Below are 27,082 nucleotides of genomic sequence, written 5' to 3'. Positions count from 1 at the left end.
TTATTAAAAGTAGGCAAAATGGTCAGGGAAGAAGGCTCTGATGTGAATGTTAATGCGATCAGTGCTTTTTTTTATTGTTGGTGTGTGTTTGTTTTTTTCCCCCCTGCCTCTAGAGCCTGACAGCATTATTGAAAAGGCTTCTCACTCGGGCATGATAAACCCCAGCAGGCAGTGGCAGACGCTTAAGCAGAACACAGGGATTGCCCACTTCGAGTATCAGATCCGCGTCACCTGTGATGACTATTACTATGGCTTTGGCTGCAATAAGTTCTGCCGACCCAGAGATGACTTCTTTGGACACTATGCCTGCGACCAGAATGGCAACAAAACTTGCATGGAGGGCTGGATGGGCCCTGAATGTAACAAAGGTGTGTGGGCCTGTGCTGGGTGGGTTAATAGGCTGGGAGTGGCTGTCGCTGTTGGTGTCCAGTTCTCTCCACGCTGGGTCAAGTGGCTGTCTCAGGTAGTGTGGGGTAGGGGGGATATTTGGTCTGTTTTCTAGGCCTGAGGCATAAAGATGCTAAGCACAGAATGCTGTTGGTGCCCTCATCCCCGCCCCCCACTGCTGAATGTTGGCTGCTAACAGCTCACAGCTGTTTCTTCTCTGGAGCATTGTCCTTGGCCAAACAGCCACTCCCTGCCCCTTCCCTACTGCTCACAGTCTGTGAATGACTGGATTGGGGGTACAAAGGCCAGCCCTGCTGGCACTGTGTGCTTCCGTTCACACTCCAGAGCTTCCCCTGGGATCAGGTTGAAGCCAGACTCCAGCTGAGACCCCTGCTCAGCTCCTTCCCTTGCCTCCATCTGCTGCCTTCAGTTCCCTTCTCCTGTACCCAAATCCCTTTCTCAGGCTCTGCTTCTAAGGGAACCTGACCTAAAACAGATGCTACATGGGACAGGGCTAGCTCAGTGCCTGAACCTATGATCCTGTAGGAAATGACAGCCCCTGAGCTCAGTGTGGCCTTACAGCAAGCTTTCACTGTGCATCTGTGGGGGCCGTGGCATTGAGGGGTGGGGGTGAGTGGTGAACCTGAGCTTTCCTACTTGTGTAGAGTTGGGCCCATCCACAGTAGTGCAGGCTTTTAGATGTGCTGTCTGCTGTCCCAGCCCTTCTGCCCAGATTCAGTGAGTTAGTACACAGATGCAGATGTTCACAGAATTATCTGTGGTCTTTACCTTTACAAAGCTTCTAATTCACTGCAGATGGGTAAGTCTGACCAGACTAGGCCCTCACAAACTTCAATGTCCTCTGCTAACTTCACATAATTTGGTAAATTCTTTCAAGATATACCCAAAAAGGGAGTTTTTGAATTGTGACTAAGGAGTGGGACGAAGAGGAATCTTCAGGTCTCCTGGACTTTTCTTAAATAACTAGAATTTTTAAAGGATGGCATTTCTGGGATCGAGATCAATGAATTGATAAACATATAGTAGTTGGTGTTTTAAAAATCAGTAACAATTACTTAAAAACCATGTGTAGTATTTCTTACCATCTGTTCAAATTTTTTTCTTTTAATCAAGGAAGCAGAATTGCTTTGTGAGGCTACTTCACAGAAGTGCCACCAGAGCTGGCCCCCAGATTAGCCTGCCAAATGAAGCCAGCCTGCTTGGCTTTGTTAGTCCCCTGGGATTTTTGAGACATCAGGCATTCTAGGGGATGGTGATGTAGGGGTTAAGAAGGCTGGAGCTCATCTGAATGTGCTGGGATGGGACTGAGTGGTTGAGATGAGGAAGGATCACAGCTCCTGTTCTCTTGGAGAGGGTGGGAACTGACAGGGAGCAGGGTAGCTATTGTTTAGACAGACTGGATGAAGATCCCCCTCCCCCATCAACTTGCCTGCATTTTGTTTCTGAGTAGGATCATGTTTTGAAGATCTGCTAGCATGGCCTTGAAGTTTAAAGCTGGATTTGCTATTTGGGCACCTCCCATCTTCCTCTCCTTACAATGGACTTGACATGAGATCTCTTAAAATCGTGGATTTTGTAGGCTTAATGCACTAGGCCATTCTCATGATGGTGGTGGTGCACGAAACCATGTGCTTGACACATCCTTCTGTGTTGTGTTTTTTTACAGCTATTTGCCGACAGGGCTGTAGCCCCAAGCATGGGTCTTGCAAACTCCCAGGTGACTGCAGGTAAATGACTAGACTTATTATCTTTTAATTCTTTAATGCAAGTGAGGGACTGAATTTATTGTGAATACGCCTCTTTTCCTTTGGAGGGCAAGAAAGCTTTAAAAAAAAAAATTCAAATAGGCACATCCGAAGCTTATTAAATTATGCCAGCTGTCTGGTGGAATGTGTACACTTCTCTCTTGGAAAAAAAAAAACTCTTATGGGCATAGTCAGTGACTTCATGTATTAACTGTTCTGTAAATTGATAACACGTTTTTATAATCTTCCCCTTAAAGTGCTAATGGATGAGATGGAGGGATGTGGGTTTCTTTGAGTCTGTCTCCTCCCCCAACCTTGTTTGCCATCTCCTAGCCCTCCCCCACTTTTCCCATCAATAGGGGACAGCGGAGCATTCTTTAGAATGGGATTAGTACAATCTCCTGGCCCCTTTGCAGGCGGGAGCCGGCCGGTGCTGAGAGGTTAATGGCTGCGCTGGAATCTTGTCAGTTGAGCCTGATGAATGTAGACTTTTGCTGCTGGCCTTTGAAGTCTGTTCTTTTATGGTCCCGGACAATGCAGAAGCCAGAGACCCACCCCGACTGGTTCACGATTACAGTTTTTGGAGCCTTCTTGAAATGTACATTATGCCCATTTAGGAAAGGCTTGCTTCAGGAAATAGTGTTGGTGTCTGTGGCATTTTGACACAATCTCCCACTTTACTCTCCTTCGTCCCAAATCTTCAGGATTAGCAGATTGAGGGTGACACCAAAAGGATCCCTGGGGCCTCTCATTTTTGCCCCAGACGCCACCCTGGTTTGAGCCAAGGGAAGCATATAAAACAATCTAAACCAGTGCATCTCAAACAGATGTTACCTGGGGCTCTCGTTCTAATGCAGAGACTGATTCCATAGGTCTGGGTGGGGCCAAGTCTCTGCATTTCTAACAAGCTCCCCAGTGCTGCTGCTGTTGCTGGTGGGACCAGACTTTGGGAATCACTGCCCCCAACCTCAGTACTCAAGTCAGAATTCCCTTGAAGTGACCGGAAACCGTCAAAATTCAGATTCCTGGGTACTGCCCCCCACCCACTGAACCCCAGTCCAGGGGTTGGCCCAAGAATCTGCATTTTGAAGAGCCTACCAAGTGAGTGTATTTTAAGGACTGCCGCTCTACAGAGAATTCTCTGTGGTCTTTACCTTCATGGCTCCACCACGGCATCTGTTCCCCTCCCATGCAGGGGGGACACTGAGCTCTGAGGCTTGACACTGAAATGAGAACCAAGGCAGCTGGAAGTCCAGTAAAACCAGGCTGACCTGAAATTGTCTCCTCTGACACTTGAGAGAAAAGTTTATTTTCTGGAAGGCTGGGTGGGTTCGCATATGAAGCCCCATGGTGGCAGCTGACGGTAGTATTTAACAGCATTGCTGTCAAAGGTTGAGCAGGAATCCACCTACCTGTGCTCTTCATAATTAAGGGTGTCCTGGAGAAAGTCGGATCAGCAGCGCTATTAGCCACTCTGGGCCTGCTCCGCGTGCAGAGCTCAGATGGATATCAGCGGAGTCCGACCATGATTTCTGCTGCTGTCATCAGAATAGGCATGCTGCTGCGCAGGGGAGGGCCCTCCCAGCCAGAACAACAGGCTTTGTTTCCAGAATTTAGCCCTTTCTCTTTCGAAGTCTCCCCTCCCACTCCCTGCCCAGACACGCACCGGTGCCCTTATTTACTTAAGGTGCGACTTTCCCACACGTCATTTGCATAGTCTCCTCAGCCCATCTTGTTCTGCCTACCTTGAAGGAAAATCAAAACAGAACCTTCTAGCCCAGGAGGTTCAGGTTGTGTCCTGCTCCAGAAATAGCTGAATGGCGAGTTACCCTGTAAGTTGTCTTTTGGATTATGTATTACAGAGGTGTTTTTTTTTGTTTGTTTGTTTTTTTATTCCCACATGAGAAACCTTTACTGGTTTTGTTGTTCCCAAGTAGACTGAGATTCCTTCTCCTGGTTGCACATGCTTGCTTTATTGCAAGCCTGCCAATAATATCAAACTTAATGATGAATCATCATATGAAGACAGTCACTTCAAATTCTCATGAGAACCTTAATCATAGATTATTTAACTGGGATAACTTTGTGGATGCCTCTTTAGGGTCAGTATTTTTATTTGTTTTCTTTTGAAGTCATCTGTGGCCTCTTGTGGTTTCTTTTTTATGCTTGGGGATCCAGCGCTCATTAATTAAGAGGTGAGGTTGGGTCCTCAGCTGCCTCTTCTTGCTTTTATTAGGCAAATGGAAGAGGTGTACTGATCCTTAATTTGGAAGGGAGTAAGAAGACAGTAAGAAATACTGCTATTTCCAAATCAGTTCCCTCTTAATATTTCAAGCTAGGAATATTCATCTTTTACTGAATGAACCCCGCCCCCCCCAACTCCCACGAACTTGAGTGTCCCACTTTCTTAACGAAATTTCTGCCAGATTTTTTTCTTTACTCCTCTGAATGGTCACTTGTCATTTAGACTACTGTTCTGTTTTACATAAAGCCAAATCCTCTGTCTGATTCATTTTAAACCACGCATTCTGGTGGTTCTTTGAACTGGGGTGTGGATGGCTTGTTTGTAGAAGTTAGGAAGTGGTTAGTCAGTGTTCTCAGGGGTTAAGTTGACTCTTGGCCGTGGGTGATTAGCTATTAGCTGGATCCCTATAATTTTCCCATGACAAGGATTTGCTAGCCTGCCTCCAGCTCTCTGGAAACGGAAAGCTTTCCCTTCTTGGGGGTGCTTGTTTTCCAGAGTTACAGCTGAGTGGTTGGGGGTGGGGGAGGGTGGTGGTAGTTCTTCCCTCAGCTTTTCCCAGGTCCTGTTATAGAAATACTCTGCCCATCCCTGTACCAAGTTCACCCCACCTTCACCAGGCTTTCCAGGGGCCCCTCCTGTTTGTCACAGCTTCAGTTTTGAGAAGGCAGTTAAAGTTTCTAAGGGCTTGAAACTTGAGGGGCTGGTGGCTGAGACCCTGCCCCTCCTCCACCCCAGGTGAAGGTTTATGTTTGTGTTTTTGTTTGGGGATCAAAGGCACCATTTGGCCTCCGAAGAGTCTGATTAATGAGGCTCTTATAAAGGAAACTCGACTCTGTTCCCCAATACTAGATAAACTGGGTTGACCTTTTTTTCTTTTTGCAAAGTGAGAAATAACTATAAAATGAATTAGCCTAAGCAGCTCCGGTAGTGGGTCGTAAATTATCCATGGGATTGGTTCCAAGTGCTGTTGCCTCCCTCACCCTCCTGCAAAAGTGGGTTCCGAGATCTCAGCCGCCTCTTTGCCAGAGGAGGGTCCCCCCTTCCCCACCCCCCCTCGTGTGATTTCCTAAAGCCTCATTGGGAGGCAGCTTCCTGCCGCACTGGGGTGTCTTGTTGCATTTTTGCGCGCTGGGGTCGTGACTTGCTGTTTAGACAAAGAGCCTGGCCGCTGTGTAAAAGCTGCCAGCAGTGCCGCATTTAGGAAGACTTTCACATGGCTATTGTCACCCGAGAGTCCTTCCTTCGCCTCCGTAGCCAGCGGGGTCTTGATTTATTCCATGCCCCCACCCTTGCACAGCCTTGTGAGCCTGAGAAGAGAGTGGCTTTGTGAGGGCAGCCCCCGCCGGCCTCTCCCCAGACAGCCCTGCTTTTGTAGGGAGTCGCCTGGGAGGGGACCTTGGCCCAACTACTGAAAATGTTTATTTAGACAGAGCCCCCGCGTAAACCTTGAGAGTCAACTGTCCTATCCCCCGAAATGAAACAAGACAGGAAAGGCCTGGACTTCTTAGCCTTGCCTTTAAATGACGTTGCACTCCCCAAATGTTTCAAGGACTAAAGCAGAGTGTGCTGTCTGTCTCCAGGTGCCAGTATGGCTGGCAGGGCCTGTACTGTGACAAGTGCATCCCGCACCCGGGGTGCGTCCATGGCACCTGTAACGAGCCCTGGCAGTGCCTCTGTGAGACCAACTGGGGCGGCCAGCTCTGCGACAAAGGTAGGGCCCTTGGGGACTGGATCTTGGGGCAGGACGGGGGCCTTGGGCACAGGAAGACTTAAGGGGTGGGGCAGCCAGAATCGAGTTTTTTACTTTTGTTTATTTTTATTGGCAGGGACTTTTAATTCTGAATTTGAATTTGCTTTTAGTGCTGGGGTTAGCGGTATTTTTTTCTGGTTTTATTTTTATTTTTTAATGTTTATTTTTGAGAGAAAGCACGAGTGGGGGAGGGGCAGAGAGAAAGGGAGACACAGAATCCGAAGCAGGCTACAGGCTCTGAGCTGTCAGCACAGAGCCTGACGTGAACCCACAAACTGAGATCATGACCTGAGCCAAAGTCAGACGCTTAACTGACTGAGCCACCCAGGTGCCCCTTCAGGTTTTAGTTTTGAAACAGAAACGGGGTGGGGGTAGGGGTGCAGCTAGAAACATGGCAGGTTAGCAGCCTGTATTGTCTTCTCTGAGCTGCTCCCATCCTGGGGTCTTTCTGGCAGATCTCAACTACTGTGGGACTCACCAGCCCTGTCTCAATGGGGGAACTTGCAGCAACACAGGTCCTGACAAGTATCAGTGTTCCTGCCCTGAGGGGTATTCAGGGCCCAACTGTGAAATCGGTAAGTGGCCCAGGCAGGATGAGACCCCTCCCTACCCTCAGCTTGAGAAAAAAAATAACAACACGCTTAAGGACACGTAAAAAGATGAAAATACCCTCCAAAGTGAAGACTGGTTGTCTCAGCAGTTCTGTGGGTCTTTGAAAGTTCCTTTGAGCAGCGCCAGTGTTTGTGGTGATGCTGGCTAGCGTGGGGGGGTGGGGTGTTGGCCATGCGGCTACCCAGCTCACAGATGCCTTGGAATGTGACTGGAGACACTTAGAAAGAGGACTTCCTGTCTCCTGTAGACACAATGGGCTTATAGCACATGCTTGCTTTCATTTTTTCGAAGCGAGCTTGAGCTGGTGGCCCAGGCGTGGGACTTGGCGGCGGGGAGAGGACGTAGGTAGCGACAAGCGGGAGCCCCTTGCTGACTGCCCTCCTGGTTTTCACAGCGGAGCACGCCTGCCTGTCTGACCCCTGCCACAACAGGGGCAGCTGCCGGGAGACCTCGCTGGGGTTTGAGTGTGAGTGTTCCCCAGGCTGGACGGGCCCCACGTGTTCCACGAGTAAGTCTGGGTTGTGGCCTGTGTCTTTTCCAGAGGATCAGATACGGGGTTGGGGGCAGGCGCCTGGGCTTGGTTCAAGGTCAGGTCTCAGTGGGAAGGGGTGGATTCTGCCAGCGGTCTGGTGGGGAGTCTGGCTGGGGCTTCCAGCCTTTGCGCTGGAAGCCTCCCTGCACCCTCATCCTGCGCTAAGTTAGCACGTGTGTCTGCTACTGAAGAGCCTTCTCCATGGGAGACCTCCATCCTTTGCATATGCTCCCTGGAGCTCTGCCTCCTCCAAATCAAGTTCTGGTTCTGGTTCCTGCAGCCATGGAGAGGCTGCCCGTGGGTGAGGCTGTCACTCCTGGATTTCATCATGGGTGCAGGTGGCCCCCAAAGAGAGACCTGGGCTACAGGGTTGTTGTGGCTGCAAGGCCTGGCTGCATGTCAGGACCACCTGGGTGCCGGACAATGCAGATGGGTCCTTCCCACAGTTTCCCTTTGGAATTGGGGAGTCCACATTTTGTAACAAGCACCTGGGTTTCTGAGGTGTGGCCAGGCCTGAGAACCACTGTCCTCAGCACCCTGAGTGCAGCACGCACAGTCGAGAATGTGGGTTCTGTGGTCGGATCACCTGCGCTGGCACTGTGGCGCTTGCCTGCCTCTCCTAGGGCTGGTCTTTACCTCCCGGTGCCCTGTTTAAAGGAGACAGTAGCAATTCCCATCTCTTAGGGTTGTGAGGAACCGATGACCGAATTCCCAGAGAAAGCCTGGTACTTCAGAAGTGGGTAGTAGGTGAATGAAGAGGCCACTGTATATAGTCCAGTGTAGAGGGTGTGGGGTGGGGTGTAGACCCCAGGTATGGAATTTTGGGAAAACTCTGTGAGCAAGTAAGAATGTTTTCTACCAGTAAAGAAGAGTTCTTTTTCCTTACTACTTCTTAGCTACCCCTGAGCCATGCTGGAACTTTCCTTTAAAAATAAGGAGTAGGCAGAGCTAGATGAGCCATGTTACCCATGGGTTGATGCTCTGGGGATCCAGCTGGCTCTCCCTGCTGCTTAGGTTGGGGATTAAATGAACTGGGGCACTGGAGGATTTAAAGCTAAAATCAGGCCTTATCGTCATAGCGGTCACTTCTAGCAGGTGTCTGGCTCTTAAGTGAAGGCCCCTCGTGTAAGGGTTGGTGTTAAATTATCTAATTGTCAAACGGACTGAGATTAAAATGCCAGCTCTTTTTTCCCTTTTGTCCAACAGACATTGATGACTGTTCTCCAAATAACTGTTCCCATGGGGGCACCTGCCAGGACTTGGTTAATGGATTCAAGTGTGTGTGCCCACCCCAGTGGACTGGCAAAACGTGCCAGTTAGGTAAGGAAATTCCTGCACCGAGGTTAGCTTTGATGATCAGAGCTGTTATAGAAGATGAGCCTGTGGTGGTGTGAGTTTGCACACCATCCTACTAAAAAGTAATTTATTGTCAAGAGTCCGGCGGTCCTGGGAGAGAGAACTCGAATGCAGATGGCCTAGCTCTTTTAGGCCCTGTGGGAAAGTCGTGGGATCCCTTGAACCATGTCAATCGTCTGTCCGAGGAGTGTTCAGCTGGGTTCCAAACGGGGATGGTCTCATGAGGAATGAGCTGTCTGCATTCTTGCTGCCACATTTAAATCCCAGCAACTAGGCTGCGTGGAGTGTTATACAGCAATGCCTGGTGGCTTTCTGCTCTTCCGGCTGGGGGCCAGTTGTTAACCAGCAGCCTGAAAGTTATCAATTAGCATACCTTATTGGATAATGGCTAGGGAGAGGGATCAGCTGCTCAAAATAGAGGGAACCTAGTATCTGGGATTTAGGTTATTAGCATGTCTCCTATTGGAGGCAAACTATTGCTAGGGTGTTTTGGGGGAGGTGGGGGAAGGGGGGGGTAAATCTCCATTTCTCACTACCCCTCCACGTTTTCTTTCAGATGCAAATGAGTGCGAGGCCAAACCTTGTGTAAATGCCAAATCCTGTAAGAATCTGATTGCCAGCTACTACTGTGATTGCCTCCCAGGCTGGACGGGTCAGAATTGTGACATAAGTGAGTACCTTTTGTTTCGATTTTGATTTTTGTGAAACTTGGGTATTGAAGGCTTTGTCAGCCTGTACGTTGGCTCCAGTGCTAAGACTTGAGTGATAAAAGGAAAACCTGAGTGGGAATGTTTTTGGAGAGGGAGTGATCAGTGCAGAAATGAAAACATACACTTTATCAGGCTCATTAGCCGGTAAAACAGCCATATTCTGATAAGGTGGCTAAAACAATGATGTGAAGTTTCACTCGCTCATTCTGGAGGAATTAGGGAGGGTTCCCACCCAGTGTAATAACCTTCTGTCAGGGGGAAGCACACAGGAAATCTGATTTGAGGCTTTTATCTGTCCTGAGTGGAGAGCACTTTTCAATTAAGCCTAGTTTCAATGTAAATTGCCTCTTTAATATGAGGACTTGTTTATTTTTTAGATATTAATGACTGCCTTGGCCAGTGTCAGAATGACGCCTCCTGTCGGGTATGTAAATCTTTGCTTAAATGAAAACCTTAATGATTGACCCAAGTCTGTGAGATTTATGTGACCCTGGGAGAGCTCTGTCCCTCAGGGATTTAAAAATGCAGGTGAAAAGTGATTCTCTGGAAGTTTCGCTTGGGCTTGTGTTAACCCCAGCCTCCTGGGAGCCATCTTGAAGGCATGCATGTAGAAATTCCCCTTCAGCATTTCGGGAGGCTTGGCATTTGGTGATTTCAGTGAATCCGTGGAACGGCAGCAGTCATGCTAGACCGCTGAAGCCCCGTGCTTGTGGAATACATAGAAAAAAGCATGTGTTTCTCCCCCCTCCTTCTTCCTCTTCCAGGATTTGGTTAATGGTTATCGCTGTATCTGTCCACCTGGCTATGCAGGCGATCACTGTGAGAGAGACATCGATGAATGCGCCAGCAACCCCTGTTTGAATGGGGGTCACTGTCAGAATGAAATCAACAGATTCCAGTGTCTGTGTCCCACTGGTTTCTCTGGAAACCTCTGTCAGGTGAGCTGTGCTAGAACCTCCACAGGCCAAGTTTCTACAGCAGAACTCCCTCTGCCTCCTCTCTCTGCCCTCTCCTCTCCACTCCCCCTTCCCCTCTTCCTCCATCTGTCTTCCCCTTCTTTCCCCTCCCCCTTCTCCTCCTCCTCCTCTTTCCCCCTCCCCACCTCCTCTCCCCTCTTCCTCCCTTGGTCCCCCACTTCTTCCTCCTCCCCTCCCCCATCCTCTCTCCACCCCCTCCCCCTCCTTGTGTTTGTCCTTTCCCTTCCCTTTCCTCTTCTTTCCTGTTCCCCTCCTGAGTCTGTAGTTGCCATCCAGGGACTAGGGACTTTTGCTAGGCAAATGCAGGTGGAAGGACACGGAGGAGTGGTTTCCTTCGTAGTGTCAGCAGCCTGTTGATTTGACTTGGTGCCCCCGACTCCATGCTCTCCCACTCTGCCCTGTTTTTCCCATGCATATCTGGACAGTCTCTAGGACATAACTGTATATTACGTAGAGCGTTCTGCTCATGGAAGCAGGTAAAGGGGTCAGATTCCAGGATCCGCTGCCCCTGAGCACTTACAGTCACACCTTTGTTTCCTTTCCCCCTCCTCTGCTCCTGGTCCTTGCAGCTGGACATCGATTATTGTGAACCCAATCCCTGCCAGCACGGTGCCCAGTGCTACAACCGCGCCAGCGACTATTTCTGCAAGTGTCCTGAGGACTACGAAGGCAAGAATTGCTCCCACCTTAAAGACCACTGCCGCACGACTCCCTGTGAAGGTACCTCCCCCACCTGCGGCCCTGGCTCGTCTCCAGGGCTCAGTCCTCTTTCGCCAGTTCCCCTCGATAGTCTCAGAAGCTGTGTAGCTGAGATTGAAACCCCCTAACCTGATGGCTGGGGGAAGCCAGAACATGTGGGAACAATCCACTCAGGCCCGCCAGTGGGACAGCCACGTCCTGTTCCGGGGTGGGCGGATTTGCAACCCTGAGACATTCCTCAGAGCAGTGCTGCCAGAAGACCTTTCTGCAGCAGTGGACTGTCAGGGAGGGTAGCTTTTAGTGTGACTCCCAGGCCTAGAAACTGATTATTTTCCTGAATTTCAATTCATTTAAATTTAAATAGCCGCCAATGTCCTGTGGCTGTTGTAGGAGGTAGCAGTTTTCAGGTTCTCTGTCCTTTGCTGGCTTTAGTGTGATTAAATAGGAAGGAAAGCTGGCTCTTTCTCCTTTAGTAAGCTTCTGTCAAACAGATGTCAAAGGTAGGATGAGAGGGGCCCACAGACGACATGTAGGCTTCTTAGCCACCTACGGAGAAAATGCCTTAAAAAACAAACAAAAGACACTTGACTGCCTGGAGTCTCCGCTTTGCCTGTCAATGTGACCTGGCACATTGCCAGAGTCTTGGCCCTCGAGGTGCCTCTTGACTTATTCCCCTCATTAGCCAAGGGGTGCCTGTCTCTAGGAAAGCAGGCTTGGCATGGGTCCTTGCCTTGGGAATGCCGTGTCTTATGGGTCCGCGGCCGTGATCTGATCCCAAGTGTGTCTTCTAGTGATTGACAGCTGCACTGTGGCCATGGCTTCCAATGACACGCCTGAGGGGGTGCGATATATTTCCTCAAACGTCTGTGGTCCCCATGGGAAGTGCAAGAGTCAGTCGGGAGGCAAATTCACCTGCGACTGTAACAAAGGCTTCACTGGAACGTACTGCCATGAAAGTAAGACCCCTCTTTGGGGAATGGTGCACGGTACCCCCACCCTGCCTCTCTGCTCAGCTCAGGAAGCATTTGAGATTGAATCGTTTCAGTTGAGACCAGTGAAAGTTTACTATTAGATCTAGGATCTAAGACAGAGTTGTGTTTATAAGATCACTGACGCCTCTGACCCTTCAGATCGTTTATGTTAGAATATTCTGGAATCTGACTAGTTTGGGTGGTCCCGCTGAGTTTCTTCTTTACTCCCTCCAAGTAGCTTAGCTTATGAGGCATTAAATAAAACAGACAAGGCATCCTCTGGTGCCACCTGGCACCTTGTTTTCTCAGGGGGCAGCCTTGGACCAGTGCCTAGCTATGGCACTAGTTGGCCTTTATTTACCAGCTTCTTCGTCTTCCCTTCACAGACATTAATGACTGCGAGAGCAACCCCTGTAAAAATGGCGGTACTTGCATCGATGGTGTCAACTCCTACAAGTGCATCTGTAGTGATGGCTGGGAGGGGGCCTACTGTGAAACCAGTGAGTCTGTGGTCTTCATGGGCCAGACAGCTCTGGGATGCTGGGGTGAGAGGAGTCTTCACAGGAGGCTTTTCTTTTTAATGGGAGCCTGACCAACCACAAGACCCCCATAGTTCTTGTCATGGCACAGCACTGCCTGTGTCCTGTTGAATGCCAAAGACAGCCAACCGGAAGGAAGAGCAGCTGAGGAGCTAGAGAATCGGGCTGTGATTAGGATAAATACCCTGCTTGCAGAGAAAGTAATCTTCCTTTTGTTTTGACTGTAACTTGTACCTGTCCTGATTTTAATTTCCACGGGAGTGACAGAAGCCTGCCCCTGTCTTGCCACCTCGTGGTGTTAGAAATAACCCACTCTTAGAAAGCAGTGAAGGTGTTTACGTCCTGGGATGGCTCAGCTGGTCTTGGACCTTGGAGTGGAGAGCATTGGGTGGAGGTAGCCATCACCATAGCAAGGGTGCGGCTCTTACGTGCTGGGTGGGCATGGTCCTGGAAACATCTTCAGCTGGGTGTCTCCTCTTTGATTCTAGACATTAACGACTGCAGCCAGAATCCCTGCCACAATGGGGGCTCGTGTCGTGACCTTGTCAATGACTTTTACTGTGACTGTAAAAACGGGTGGAAAGGAAAGACATGCCACTCACGTAAGTGGTAGCTGACTAGGGCCCCATCTCTGCGACCCCTCCCACCCTCCGTCTTCTGCGAGGAGGGGCTGGCTAGGGGCTCAAGCTGAGATCCTCCTCCTCCAGGTGACAGCCAGTGTGATGAGGCCACGTGCAACAACGGTGGCACCTGCTATGACGAAGGGGATGCTTTCAAGTGCATGTGTCCTGGAGGCTGGGAAGGGACGACCTGCAACATAGGTAGTTTTCTGCCTCACATGGGGTTCGCCACGGCCATCTGGGCACTTGTGACTTTCCCTGGCGGGTCTGGTTCTGGCCTCTCCAGACTGTTTTCGGATCCTCAGGGAGGGTGGTCCTGTCTGTTCTTGTCTCGTAGCCCGAAACAGTAGTTGCCTGCCCAACCCTTGCCATAACGGGGGCACCTGTGTGGTCAACGGCGACTCCTTCACGTGTGTCTGCAAAGAAGGCTGGGAGGGGCCCATCTGTACTCAGAGTGAGTGTCCCCTGCCCCACCCGCCTTGAACTCTCCGAGGGCTGCAGGAGCACATCCTGACACCCTCGGGGACTCGAGATGGAAACCAGAAGCAGAGCTGTTTGATGTCTGCTTCTGCATCACCTGGGTCTGTTCTAATGCACTTGATGGGCTGCAGCCCTGACCTGGGCATGAGAAAGTCGCCGTTGAGATAAGTGGAGACAGATGGTGTCTCGCTTCCCAGCGTGGGTCTGACCAGCAGCCTGTCTCCTTCCATTCTCACAGCCCCCTTCCCGCCCTGACCGGGGCCTCTTCCTGTGCAGTGTCCCACGGCACATGGAACAAAGTGTGTTGCAGGCCTGGTTCCAATTGAGCCAGAGGTCTTAAGCGCATTTTGTTGGTGTTAACTATAGGTCTATCATATGGGTATTATGGAGATCAGTGGTGTTTCTCCTTAAGCTTAAAACTGCTTTGCCTGGTGAAGGCCTTACTATTAAGTTGTCTTTTTTACTTTGCAGATACCAATGACTGCAGTCCTCACCCCTGGTAAGCATGGCCACCTTTTAAGCCAGCACTTGTTGGCTGTAGTGTGCATGGGCATCACCTAGGGATCTTGTCTAAAATGCAGGTACTGATACAGGAGGTCTGGGGTGGGGCCGCAGACCCTGCCTGTCGAACAAGCTCCCAGGTGCTGCTCATCCTGCTGGTCTGGACCACACTTTAATTAGCCAGATTGTGCCTTCTTTTGGAGCAGTGATTCTCAACCTTGGCTGTGCATGAGAATCACCTGAGCAGTTTTTATAAGTCTCAATGCCTGGACTGCAAGGGAGACTGAAATTAGACTCTCTGGGGGTGGGACCCCAGCATCAGTATTTTTAAAGTTCCCCAAGTAGTGGTGAGGGCGGCCAAGGGTGGGAGCCACTGAATGTAATTGGCACAGCTACCTGAGGTTAACTGGTGGAGTCTTGGATCGGTAGGCTGGTTACTGAGTGGCCTTTGCTTTCCTTCTCAGTTACAACAGTGGCACGTGCGTGGATGGAGACAACTGGTACCGGTGTGAGTGTGCCCCAGGCTTTGCTGGACCTGACTGCAGAATAAGTAAGGAGCAGCCCTAGTTGGTTTCCCTAGTGGCTTTCTTTCCCCCAACACCAGCCCTTGGCCTGTACTTTCAGTCTTGAAAACAATTAAGGTCACTGCTCCCTTTAAGTAGCCCTGATAGGCAAGTGGCCTCCCACCTTCAGCTGGGATTAAGATAGTTCTGGCTGGAAATTTGCAGGTATCTGCTGGTCCTTCCCCGGGTGGCACAACCCCCTTCTAGGGGAGGCGGTACAAGCCACAGAATCTGACCATTAATCTATTCTGAGGCCTTAAAGGAAGAAGGTGCTTTTTCCCAGGACTACCCTAAAATTATGAGCCAGTGGACATTACCCACAGAGGACGGAGCTAAGGGCAGTAGAAGGGATGAGAGTTGTGGTTTCTAAAGGTCATGCCTTGGTGACATGATTAAAATGGGAGATGGGCAATGAAGTTTGTCAGGCAGGGTGCTTTTGATGTTGCTTTATTTTGAGCCTTTTCCTACTTTTTCATAAGCCTTTTTTTCCTCCCTCCCCCCCCAAAAAAAGTGATGATGTTTTTTTTTTTTTTGTTTTCATACCCAAATTATTTGAAATTTCACTAGTGCTGGAGATCACCAAGTCTGGGACTGACTGGTCTTCACTAAATAAGGGTACATTTGGTCTACTGCACGTTTCTAAGTTGTGCTGGCAAACTATGGTCTGGGCCCACTGCTTGTTTTTGTAAATAAAGTTTTACTGGCACACAGCCACACTCACCTATTTATATACTGTCTCAAGCTGCTTTCATGCTACAAGAGTTGAGTAGTCAAGACAGAACTCACATGGCCTGCAAAGCTTAAAATATTTGACCCTTTTCAAGAACTTTGCCAGCCCTTGCTCTTTTACTATCTGATAAAAAAGAACTAAAAATTGTGGCCTCCTGGGGCACCTGGGTGGCTCAGTCGGTTAAGCATCCGACTTCGGCTCAGGTCATGATCTCGCAGCCTGTACGTTTGAGCCTTGTGTCAGGGTCTGTGCTGACAGCTCAGAGCCCGGAGCCTGCTTCAGATTCTGTGCCTCCCTCTTTCTCTGCCTCTCCTGCACTCGTGCTCTGTTTCTCTAAAAAAAAAAAAAAACAAAACAAAACAAAAAAACAAAAACCCACAACAATAAACCTTAAGGAAAAAAAAAAAAACAAAAAACTGATCTGAAAAGATTTTCAGCTAAGTCAGGCTAATGGTGATCTTTGTGGGGCAGTGACTGGTGGAGTTTTTTGGGGTACTGATGATCAGTTTATTTGGGTGCTGGTTACATGATAATTCATCAAGCTTATACTTGGGTTTATATGCTTTTCTATCTGTATGTTAGGTCAGTAAAAACTTAGAAAACCATTATTGCTTCCCATTGGAGCCTAAACTTGAACTGTGTTTCTCCTAGACATCAACGAATGCCAGTCCTCACCCTGTGCCTTTGGGGCAACCTGTGTGGATGAGATCAATGGCTACCAGTGTGTCTGTCCTCCAGGGCACAGTGGTGCCAAGTGCCAGGAAGGTATGTGGGTCAGGCTGCAGCTGGCTGCGTCTTATGGGATGAGCGGGCACTGTGCTCAGGAAGAGAACACAGTGGGGGGATATGCAGAGGGGGCCTCAGGGAAGGGGAAACTTAAGGGGTCCCCTACAAACAGGGTAGCCGTTTTTAGTCAACTCCTGGGCAATTACGCAGTTATGTTGTGTGACAGACCATCCCCCAATGTGTGGCTTAGAGCAGGCATTTGTTTGTATTGATCGTGGGCATGCAGGGCAGGCAGGGTGATAATGTGTTGCAGGGTGGGTTCAGGTCTATTCTGTGTTTCCTCACCCTCCTTGGACCAGCAGCCATATCTGGCAAATGGCAGGCCTGAAAGAATCCAAGCTCAACCATGAGAGACTCAGCTCCCATCGCATCCAGTAATGCTGCAGTGGCCCAAGCAGGTCACAATGCCACGTGCAAAGGCAGCAGGAGAGGGAAGAACACATGCCCTTTGTTGGAGGGTAACTGTTGTCCCATGGCAGAGGGCACAGGTGTAATTCCTTCCCTAACAGGGAGGGAGTGAAGAGTGGAGAGAACAGTCTATAGAAAAGGAAACCCCTTGGACTCCTGCATTCCTGCATTTCAGTTTCAGGGAGACCTTGTATCACCATGGGGAGTGTGATCCCAGACGGGGCCAAGTGGGACGATGACTGCAATACATGCCAGTGCCTGAATGGAAGGATCGCCTGCTCGAAGGTACAGTGTGGGGGATGCCACAGATCACCTGTATCCTGGAGTTGCCATTGGGTGTTTGTCCTGAGCCGCCTGCTCCCTCTCTCTCTCTTTCTCTCTCTCTCCCTCCCCACCCCTCCAGGTCTGGTGTGGCCCTCGACCTTGCTTGCTCCACAAAGGGCACAGTGAGTGCCCCAGTGGGCAAAGCTGCATCCCTATCCTGGATGACCAGTGTTTTGTCCGCCCCTGCACGGGTGTGGGTGAGTGTCGGTCTTCCAGTCTCCAGCCCGTGAAGACCAAGTGCACTTCTGACCCCTACTACCAGGATAACTGTGCAAACATCACATTCACCTTCAACAAAGAGATGATGTCGCCGGTACGGAACCACTACTTTTTTATTTTGGAATGGAAGGGTGTGTCTGCTGCTTCCAAGGCAGAGTGTCACCAGCTAGGACCTTGTTCTCCTTAGCTTAAATTCCTAACTTCCAAAGAAACAGCCTTTTCTTTTTCTTCCAGTATCTTACATGTGTCCTTTTAAAATGTGATTCTAGGGCCTTACCACGGAGCATATTTGCAGTGAACTGAGGAATTTGAATATTTTAAAGAATGTTTCCGCCGAATACTCAATCTACATAGCTTGTGAGCCTTCCCCTTCTGCGAACAATGAAATACATGTGGCCATTGTAAGTATAAGACTCAGTCAGACTTAATTATGTGACTGCAAGGTAGTTAAGAAACTTAAGTTAGCCAGTATCTGAACACAGCAAAGCTGGACTCACATGTTTAAGTAACTTTGAATAAAGCCTACTGTGGAGTGCGGCCCTGACCCTCCATCTGACAGTTCTCCTTTTTCTCCAGTCTGCTGAAGACATACGGGATGATGGAAACCCTATCAAGGAAATCACTGACAAAATCATAGATCTCGTCAGCAAACGTGATGGGAATAGCTCGCTTATTGCTGCGGTTGCGGAAGTGCGAGTGCAGAGGCGGCCTGTGAAGAACAGAACAGGTAGGTGGGAACGGTCCCTTTGAGGATGAGCAAACTGATCTCATCTCACCATCCAACAAAAGCAGCAGGTGGGGTGTTAGTTGATGGTTCCCTGTCTCGAGGAGCCCCCCTCCGGCTGCCATTTAACCGGTGAAAAAACTGAGGCCAGCTGCCATGACCAAGTACTGGACTTCTTTCCCTGCCATCAAGCTGTGCTCTCAAAGGGGGGACCTCTGTAGAACATGTTGTTTCTAAGGCAGAGTGCACTGAGGCACCTCAAACTCCTGGCCACACAAACCCTGCTGTGGCATTCTAGTGGCGTAGGACGGCCCAGCCTAAGTCCCGTGAACACTGGTTTGATAGGCAGCTCGTTGGCCCTGCAGGACATCCAGGCCCCCCTTTTGGCCATAGCTGTGGTAGCTAGGTGAGAAACAGGGTGCATGAGCATCTGGGACATGTGAGCTCTGCTCCCATCACATCCAGTAATGCTGCAATGGCCCAAGCAGGTCACAATGCCACGTGCAAAGGCAGCAGGAGAGGGAAGAACACCTGCCCTTTGTTGGGGGGTAACTGTTGTCCCATGGCAGAGGGACGGACCCTGAAAATCGGACCCTATAACCAGCTGCCTGAGGAGCCAGTCTTCCCTCGACTGAACCAGATGCTGCTCTCTCCACACGGAGTCAGGAGCCTCTAGGAGTTGCTGCTGTGCCTGGTCTCTGGGGACAAATGTGTCAGGGTCTCCAAGGGCCCGGATCCTGTACTTGCTTATCAAGCTGTGAAGTGACAATATGTAATTGTGAAAAGGGGCTTGTCCCCATAGCACCCCTCGTAGGGACTGAGGACAGGGGAACCACTGTCAGTAGTCTTTTGTTCGTGCGGTAGCTTTCTTTTTTTTCTTTTTTGAGAGTTCATTGGTTTTGTGCCCGCCTTACAGATTTCCTGGTTCCTCTGCTGAGCTCTGTCTTAACTGTGGCCTGGATCTGTTGCCTGGTGACAGCCTTCTACTGGTGCGTGCGGAAGCGGCGGAAGCCCAGCAGCCACGCTCGTGCGGCCTCTGAGGACAACACCACCAACAACGTGCGGGAGCAGCTGAACCAGATCAAAAACCCCATCGAGAAGCACGGGGCCAACACGGTCCCCATCAAGGATTACGAGAACAAAAACTCCAAAATGTCGAAAATAAGGACCCACAACTCGGAGGTAGAGGAGGACGACATGGACAAGCACCAGCAGAAAGCCCGGTTTGCCAAACAGCCGGCATACACGCTGGTAGACAGAGAAGAGAAGCCCCCCAATGGCACGCCGGCCAAACACCCAAACTGGACAAACAAACAGGACAACAGGGACCTGGAAAGTGCCCAGAGCTTAAACCGGATGGAGTACATCGTATAGCAGACGGTGGGCACCGTGGCTGCTAGGTAGAGTCTGAGGGCGCTGGGGGCTTGTAGTTCTTAAACGGTCGTGTCCTATTCCAGTCTGAGGCTGTCGTTGACTTAGAATCCTGTGTTAATTTAAGTTCTGACAAGCTGGCTTACACTGGCAATGGTAGTTGCTGTGGTTGGCTGGGGAACCCCATGCTGCGTCTCACGGCTATGCAAACACAAGCCCCGAGTGCCCTGGTGCACGGGCCCCGCAGCTGCCCCCTCTCGGACCAGGTTCCCAGGAGAAGGCCCAGCCCCTGGGCTGAGCTTCCACCTCTGCCAGATGTCCCGATGGTGATGCAGTCTTAGGATCGTAGTTTTTATTTATATTTATTGACTCTTGAGTTGTTTTTGTATATTGGTTTTATGATGACGTACAAGTAGTTCTGTATTTGAAAGTGCCTTTGCAGCTCAGAACCACAGCAACTATCACAAATGAGTTTATTATTTATTTTTTTTATTGTATTTTGTTGTTGGGGGAGGGGGGACTTTGATGTCAGCAGTTGCTGGTAAAATGAAGAATTTAAAGAGGAAAAATGTGTCAAAAGTAGAATTTTGTATAGTTATGTAAATAATTCTTTTTTATTAATCACTGTGTATATTTGATTTATTAACTTAATAATCAAGAGCCTTAAAACATCATTCCTTTTTATTTATATGTATGTGTTTAGAATTGAAGGTTTTTGATAGCATTGTAAGCGTATGGCTTTATTTTTTTGAACTTATTTTCTTATTACGTGTTGCCTATAAGCCAAAATTAAGGTGTTTGAAAATAGTTAAAAGACAATAGGATGGCCTTCGGTGCCTGGAATACTGGCGGATTTTTTTTTTTTTCTTTTTTTGTACGACGTCAGATGTTTTAAAACACCTTCTATAGCATCACTTTAAAACACGTTTTAAGGACTGACTGAGGCAGTTTGAAAATTAGTCTAGAACAGGTTCCTTTTTTTTTTTTTCTGCTTTAGACTTGAAAAGAGACAGGCAGGTGATGGGCTACACAGCAGTTTAAGGGAACAAGCTGAGCTCTGACTTAACGTAGCCAAAATATGAGTGGTTGAATATCATTAAAAATATCAATTGTGTGAAGGTGGAAGTACACCAGTCTTATTTTGTAAATTCTGATTTCTTTTCACCATTCTTTTAATACTGAACCACTTGTAGATTTTTTTTTTTTTTTTTTTTTTGTTATCTACTGCATTTAGGGAGTATTCCAATAAGCTAGTTGAATACTTGAACCTTAAAATGTCCAGTAAGATCACTGTTTAGATTTGCCATAGAGTACACTGCCTGCCTTAAGTGAGGAAATCAAATGCTATTTACAAAGTTGAAGACCCAAAAGGCTTATAAAACAGAGGAATTTCATTGGTTCACCACTGAGACCGTGAAGATACTTTGTATTGTCCTATTAGTGTTATGAACATAAAAATGCATCTTTGATGTGTTGTTCCTGGCAATAAATTTTGAAAAGTAATATTTATTAAATTTTTTGTATGAAACCTGGAACAGTGTGGCCTCTTCTGAGCTGATGGAGTGGTGCTTGGGCTCTGCCTCGTGCCTTCACCACCCCACCAAATCTGTTCTGGTAAGTGGGGTGTGATCAATAGGCTGTGCTTGATGGGGATGTGGAGGAAAAACCTAAAGCCTTGTCAGCCACAGAATTCAGCCAAAGAAGCCAGGGCTGTGAGAGCCCCATCTCGAGGGGGCCTTGATTCCCTTGTTATTCAACAGCAAGTGTGAATACTGCTTGAATAAACACCACTGGATTAATGGCCTGTAGTGTGAAGGTGAATTGTTTGTGAGCACTCATGGGAAAGGCCCACCACACTAAAAGCGTTTTTAAAAAGCTTGGAATTAGTTTTAGGGGAGGAAGAGGGAGATTCAGTGCTTTCGAGTACCCCCCCCCCCGCCCCCGGGCTACTTGGATTAATATTAACGTCCTGCCGTCGTCGTCATTCAAGACCACACCCTGGTGGCTTCTGTGCAAGCTCATGCCTCCAGGGTGGTTTCCTAGCTGCATGAGAGGTGATAGTTACAAGCTTCTGGGGTTAGAGCCATCTACTCATCACTTCTCAGGCAGGCAGTGTTTGGGTGGCCTTGCCATGCAGCGTCAGGGTGCCCGATATCTGGCCTTCGTGAGCTCCCAAAGGCCAGCCATCACCACCGTTAAGGACATGGGAGAACTGTGGTTCTCACTGTGGCTGCTGGTGCCAAAATGGCCCTGCCCCTACATCACAGGTGGGGTTGGGGAAGCTTGGTCTCTGGTATCTCTGCAGCCAGGGATGAACCATGGTGAAGGGCATGTGGATGGCTTTCAGTAGCTGTGTGGAGTTGCCAGGAGTTCCCTGCTGCTTATTAGCGAGCTTCCCCAGAAGCTTCCAAAGCTTCCCCTCCTTGGAACTGTCCCCCAGCGCCACACCATTCATGACATCTGCCCACCTCTGGTTTTCAGAGTGGTGTTATTCTTTCATTCTTGGGAAACAGTTTTCTTCTACCAGGCTAAGAACTATGTTCTCTGATGGGCATCTTGTTTAAGAAGGGGCGACGGGCTTTAAAAATATCCCTGGCTTCCTTTGCGTGAGCAATGAGGAGTCAGAGTCCAGAACAGTGCGTTTTGGCTGGCTGGGAAGATAGCTGGAAAGACCCGGACACCGGCGAGGCTGGATTCCCATGACATCTCCCTGCCCTGGTGCAGCAATACTTTCTGTCCATGATCTCTGCCGGTGGACGGCTGGTTTCTGCAAGGTGGGGTAAGAGGGAGGGAGAAGGGCTCTGGAACAGACCCAATGAGGCAGGACACAGTGTGCTTTAGCAGTGCTGAATTCAAACACCATCCTGAAGCAATACCTTGCTCTGATGATTTGTGAACTTGGAGTTTTCAGGACCCCAGAATTCCTTGGGTAGTTGCCAAATACTTTTGTGCCAAGAAAGAAAAAAAGTTTAATGAGCCTCTGCCATTCTTTATACCAGAAGGGAAGTGATCTTGAGATTCACATTTAAGAAGTCTTCTCAGTAGTAAGACTGCAGAGATCAGGCTCCTCTGGGCATGGCTCAAAGCCAGGACCTTAATCGTAAAGGGCAATTTCCCCCTTTCTCCAGGTAGAAGTAATCAGGCAAGGGAGCCCTGGTTATCTTGGGGACAGGGTGGAAAAGAAGGGAATCCATACCTTTCCTATTCCCCATGAATGTTCTGGACCTTCTTTAAGCAAACCCTGGAAGGCAAAGAATTTTTAGTCTGGAAACTTGACTCAGACTCTAGCATTAGACCATACCATGAAACTCTAGAAGGAATTATCTTGAAGCTGGTTGTGCTGTCATTCTAGACTTATACAGTGTAAAACCAGAATAGAAAAGGGGGTGGGTGGGTATATCTTAATTGACTAAAAGTCCGGTGAGACTGGGCGACAATCAGAAGCATAACTTACAAGCAGGTTTCTCAATGCAGACTCCCAGGCCCAGTGCAAGAGTCATCAGTGGGGTCAGGGAATCTGTATTTTCAACAAGCTCTCCCCTCCTCCCCTTCTTCTCTGGCATATGTATAGTAAAATTTAAGAACAACTCTACTAAAGTACTAAAGTATAAGCTCTTCGTTAATTACAATGTTTTTTCCTCCTTGTTAAACTGAATTAAGTACCCTGGAAGCCAGTTTGTTGCTAAATTGCCACCTGACATCATTTTTAAGTAAAATAATTATACTGCCCCTTGAGCAAGTTGTGGTCATATTTATTGGCTGATCTGACGGGTCAGTGAGTCAAAGCGAAGTTATTTGGTAATATTTCTTATGTACCAAAGAGCCAAGGAAACCAGAGCATAGGTTTCCCACCTTTCTAAACAGTGTACACCTGTCTATCCAAAAGTGAGTGAGTGTGAGGCTAAAAAGCAGTTGCCTTTAAAGAATAAAAAGGTCCCACAGACCTACAGAAGCTTGCATCTTGGGCTGGGCAATGTTCTGTCATTTCCGCTGCGGCTCTTTCTTGCCTCTACTGGGAATGAGAAGCGGGAGTTCAGAGGTTCCTGGTCTGGGAAGACACACAAGCACTGGGTTATGGGAAGCCTCCTCCTGCTAATGTGTATTTATACTTTGTGAGCTCTGATTCATCCTAGCATTGGAACAGAAATCTGCTTCCTGAGGTTCTGTTTTTAAATAGATAGTTTGCAAAAACAACAATTATTTTTCTTGACATTTTTTTTTTCCACCCCACAAGCAGCTAAACATCCCGGCCCGGGCTATGTCAGTCTCCAACAATGCCAAAAGACAGCTTGGTTATTGGAGGTACAAGGGTGCCCCAAGGCAGTTCTGTAGGGTTCTGGCCCCAGAAGTCTTAAAAACAAAGGTTAGAAATCATTAGGGCAATCTTGTTGCATCACTTCAAATACATGAGATATTTCTGGGACTATTAAAAATAACGAATTTCCCTTTGTGAACAAGTGCCTTCCGATGGCTGTTAAGCAGAAGGGCAAGTGGGGGTGACGCTTGTGGGGCCCTGGTGACTGCTGTCTGGCAGCAGAGGGGCCGGCACACCTGCACGGTACCCTTTGAGATCGTGTCAAAAGGGCGCGGTTCCCTTGCTTTTGATATAAATTCTACCTGTATTACTTGCTCTTGCATGCCAGGCACAACCTTCCTGGCTTAGAGAGTGTTTCTTTCAAGTCCTAGGCAGCTTTTACAAGTCTTAAATTATGTATCATTATGCATGGGTCTGGTATTAACCTGTGATATGCCCAAGTCAGGAAAATTAACATGGAGAGTAAGGGCTCTGAAACCAATAAGAACCTGGAACTGTGGCCTGCCTGCTGCCCCCCACCCCCATCCCGTCACCTTCCCCTGCAGTGTCCACACCAGGGCACCCAAGCATTGACTTATCCGGAGAGCAGAACAAGATGCCAGCAACATGAAAGTAACAGCTTTGTCTTAAAGAGAAGCTCTCCTGGCAGAGCCAGTGGGGCTCCTCCAGAGTCCCTGAGGGGGATACAAGTTTGCAGCTGGCTTCTTAATGACTACTCAGCCAACTGCATGGCTTGGCCCCCACTCTCTGCACCTGAATGAAGAGTGCAGAGCTGCTTCCTTTCATCAGTGCTGAGAAACCTGCAGTTGAAAAGCTTTCATTCTGAACTCACTGGATATTCATGCAATTGGAGACCTTACCTGTCAAAGGATCCAACCCACCTTACTTTCCCAGGAGGGGAAACTGAGGTCTAGAGAGGTTCAAGGACTTGTCTAAGAACACACACAGGGTTGGCAACAGCTGGAACTAGAACCTTAGGCTCCTGCTGCCTGGGTTGCTGCAGTTTCTGGGAATTTGCCAGGTTTATGTCTGGATCTTGCCTTTGGTGTGAATTTCAAAGGTAAAATATCGGTACATCAGTAATTAACAAAAAGGAGGCTGCAAAGCCTCAAGGGAGGCTGCAGAGAGCTGCCACAAAGACCCTGTCGTCAATCTGAGCTGTGTCTCCCTCTTGCAGGCTTTGCCTAGAAAGTGACATCTTTATAAATCTGATAGCAATAGGTATTTTCTGAACCAAAGGCAGTCTAAGTCCTGTCCCTTTGTTCTTGGGCAGCTTCAGATTTCCTTTTCAGTTTCTGCTTCATAGAATTAGAAAATAAAATTGCAGGAAAGGAGGCTCAGAAACTGACAGCCCCACTCAGTACATCCTTCTCCACACATGCACATAGCACACGCATGCACGCACACGCACATGCATGCACATCTTACACTCTTCAGGACATCGGTGCTGCTCTGTGTATGAAAGGGAACTGGAAGGGCCCTGGCCCGTGTCAGGTGATGGCAATTATAATTAGGCTTCATCCCACATTCTCTAAACACTCCTGCTTCCCTTGGCAGGCTACTTCCAGGTTATTCATGGAAAACTCACCTCAGCATTTAAAAAAGTGCTAAAATCCGAGTTGCTTGGATGTGATTAAGTTCGCCACCTTCAGTGTGCATCTGGGCCAGCACAGACACATCTGGGAGTTCCTAGAACTGCCTGTGGGCAGCTCTCCTTCTTCCACCCAACACCCCAAAAAGCCTACTCCCCCGCATTCTCCCCACCCACCACTGAGGGATTAGGAACTCATCCCACAAGTCATCTGTAACCTGTTTGTCATGTCAGGGTAGGCCAGAACTACATGTTATGCAAAACTTTCCTCTGAGCTGAGGCACCCACGCTCAATGCCTTGGAAAAATCCCGTCCCGGAGACAGAAACATAAACCCTCCAAGTTCAGGACAGTAACGATCAGATATCCTCAGGGGGCTGTCCCTGGCTTTGCTGGGATGGTTTTTGGAAGTGTTTTTAAAAAGGAATCAGGGCATTGAGGAGGGCACTTGGGATGAGCACTGGATGTTGTACGTAAGCCAATTTGACAATAAATTATATTAAACAAATATTTTTTAAATTAAAAAAAAGAATCGGCACAAAACAGAAAAGAGAGAGCACGAATGTGAAACTGCTACAAGTCTGCACAAAACTAAGGAAAAAGTGAGAGGAAAAGGAAAGCCAGTGGGAAGGGGCCCAAAGGGGGTGGGTAAGGCCTCACCCCAGCCTCCGGCATCCCCCACATCCACAGCCCCATTATTTCTGCACTTCCTGTGAGCTCTCAACACAACACTCAACAAAAGAGGTCCTGACCGTTTCCTCCAGGGCTCTGTGTCTCCACATGTGCCTGACCGGTGGCCGGTGGCTTTCACCTCCTCGGGGTGCAGAGCCAGGCCGCGTGCCGAGTGGCAACGGCACACGCTTTGGAGCCAGACTTCCTTGATTCCAATCACAGCTCTTCCTTCCCGATTCCTGGCATGGGATTTTCTCCACGTGCAGTGTTAGGTTTACACAACTGCGGCCCAACAGAATTTCTGGGTTTTGGGGTGGACACACCTGGATCCTAGGCTCTGCTATTTACTAACTTTGGAAAGTTTCCACAATTCTTTGCATCTAAGTTTCCTCATCTGTGAAATGGTGATGACCAAGTGTGTGCTGCTCAGATTCATGACAAGGGCTGCAGGAAGAAGAAAGACTGCTGCTCTATTTCTCTAAGCATCCTGGGATAGGATGTCGAGTCCACTACAAGATGAAGGAATCCAGCTAGATTCCAACGGCATTCTCTGTTCTTACCACTGGGCCCCGTTCAGAGAAGAGCTAAATAATGGCTGCTGGATCTGGTGTTAAACAGAAATCCAGGATGGCCCCCAGAGATTCCTAGGCCCTGGTTATTTGATCAAACACTAATCCAAGTATTGCTGTGAAGGGATTTTGCAGATGTAATTAAAGTCCCAAATTAGTTGGCCTTAAAATACAGAGATTTTCCAAGTGGGGCTGACCTAATCACAGGAGGAGCTCTTTAAAAGCAGTTTCCTCTGGCTGATCACAGAAGGAGAAGCGGAGATACAAAATGGAAGAGATTCAGCACAAGGGAGGTTTCTCCATTCTTGGGATGGAGGAGGCCACATGGCAAGGACCAAAGAGTGGCCTCTAGCTGCTGAGTGAACTCCTATGGGAAACCACCAGCAGGACAATGGAGCCCCAGTCTCACAATTGCAAGGAACTGAATTCTGCCAGAAACCCAAGGGAGTGTGGGAATAGGTCCTTCCCTAGTTGGGCCTCCAGATGAGGATACAGCCTAGCTTGGGTGATACCCTAATTCCAGCCTCAGGAGACCCGAAGCAGAGATCTAGCTAAAAAGTGTCAGAACCTGTGGTACAATCAATTTGCACTATTTCGAGCTGCTAAGTTTATGGCTGTTACACAGCAACAGCAAAGTTCTCTTCCAAAGGGAGTTGTACCCGGCTA

The 27,082-nt window shown here is 48.7% G+C and overlaps 1 protein-coding gene across 1 annotated transcript in view; it reads left to right on the top strand.

Moving 5' to 3' along the window:
• The window catches only part of JAG1 (jagged canonical Notch ligand 1), a 36,258-nt gene extending 15,184 nt beyond the window's left edge, over positions 1 to 21,074 (top strand). Inside the window, exons 4-26 of the mRNA XM_019462511.2 lie at positions 114 to 368; positions 2,075 to 2,135; positions 5,979 to 6,109; positions 6,604 to 6,723; positions 7,155 to 7,268; positions 8,499 to 8,612; positions 9,205 to 9,318; positions 9,736 to 9,782; positions 10,123 to 10,296; positions 10,905 to 11,055; positions 11,826 to 11,990; positions 12,392 to 12,505; positions 13,033 to 13,146; positions 13,252 to 13,365; positions 13,502 to 13,618; positions 14,116 to 14,143; positions 14,610 to 14,695; positions 16,090 to 16,203; positions 16,808 to 16,917; positions 17,036 to 17,269; positions 17,445 to 17,576; positions 17,752 to 17,902; positions 18,816 to 21,074. Coding sequence (XP_019318056.1) covers positions 114 to 368; positions 2,075 to 2,135; positions 5,979 to 6,109; positions 6,604 to 6,723; positions 7,155 to 7,268; positions 8,499 to 8,612; positions 9,205 to 9,318; positions 9,736 to 9,782; positions 10,123 to 10,296; positions 10,905 to 11,055; positions 11,826 to 11,990; positions 12,392 to 12,505; positions 13,033 to 13,146; positions 13,252 to 13,365; positions 13,502 to 13,618; positions 14,116 to 14,143; positions 14,610 to 14,695; positions 16,090 to 16,203; positions 16,808 to 16,917; positions 17,036 to 17,269; positions 17,445 to 17,576; positions 17,752 to 17,902; positions 18,816 to 19,273 — 3,218 coding nt within the window. The 3' untranslated portion in view covers positions 19,274 to 21,074. The remainder of the gene's footprint in view (positions 1 to 113; positions 369 to 2,074; positions 2,136 to 5,978; positions 6,110 to 6,603; positions 6,724 to 7,154; positions 7,269 to 8,498; positions 8,613 to 9,204; positions 9,319 to 9,735; positions 9,783 to 10,122; positions 10,297 to 10,904; positions 11,056 to 11,825; positions 11,991 to 12,391; positions 12,506 to 13,032; positions 13,147 to 13,251; positions 13,366 to 13,501; positions 13,619 to 14,115; positions 14,144 to 14,609; positions 14,696 to 16,089; positions 16,204 to 16,807; positions 16,918 to 17,035; positions 17,270 to 17,444; positions 17,577 to 17,751; positions 17,903 to 18,815) is intronic.
• Positions 21,075 to 27,082: the final 6,008 nt, after the last annotated feature.

This window comes from Panthera pardus, unplaced genomic scaffold, assembly GCF_024362965.1.
Source record: "Panthera pardus isolate Hobbes unplaced genomic scaffold, ASM2436296v1 HiC_scaffold_25, whole genome shotgun sequence".
Taxonomy (NCBI): domain Eukaryota; kingdom Metazoa; phylum Chordata; class Mammalia; order Carnivora; family Felidae; genus Panthera; species Panthera pardus.
Note: the sequence above shows the minus strand (reverse complement) of the source record. Positions and strands in the feature narration are given on the sequence as shown.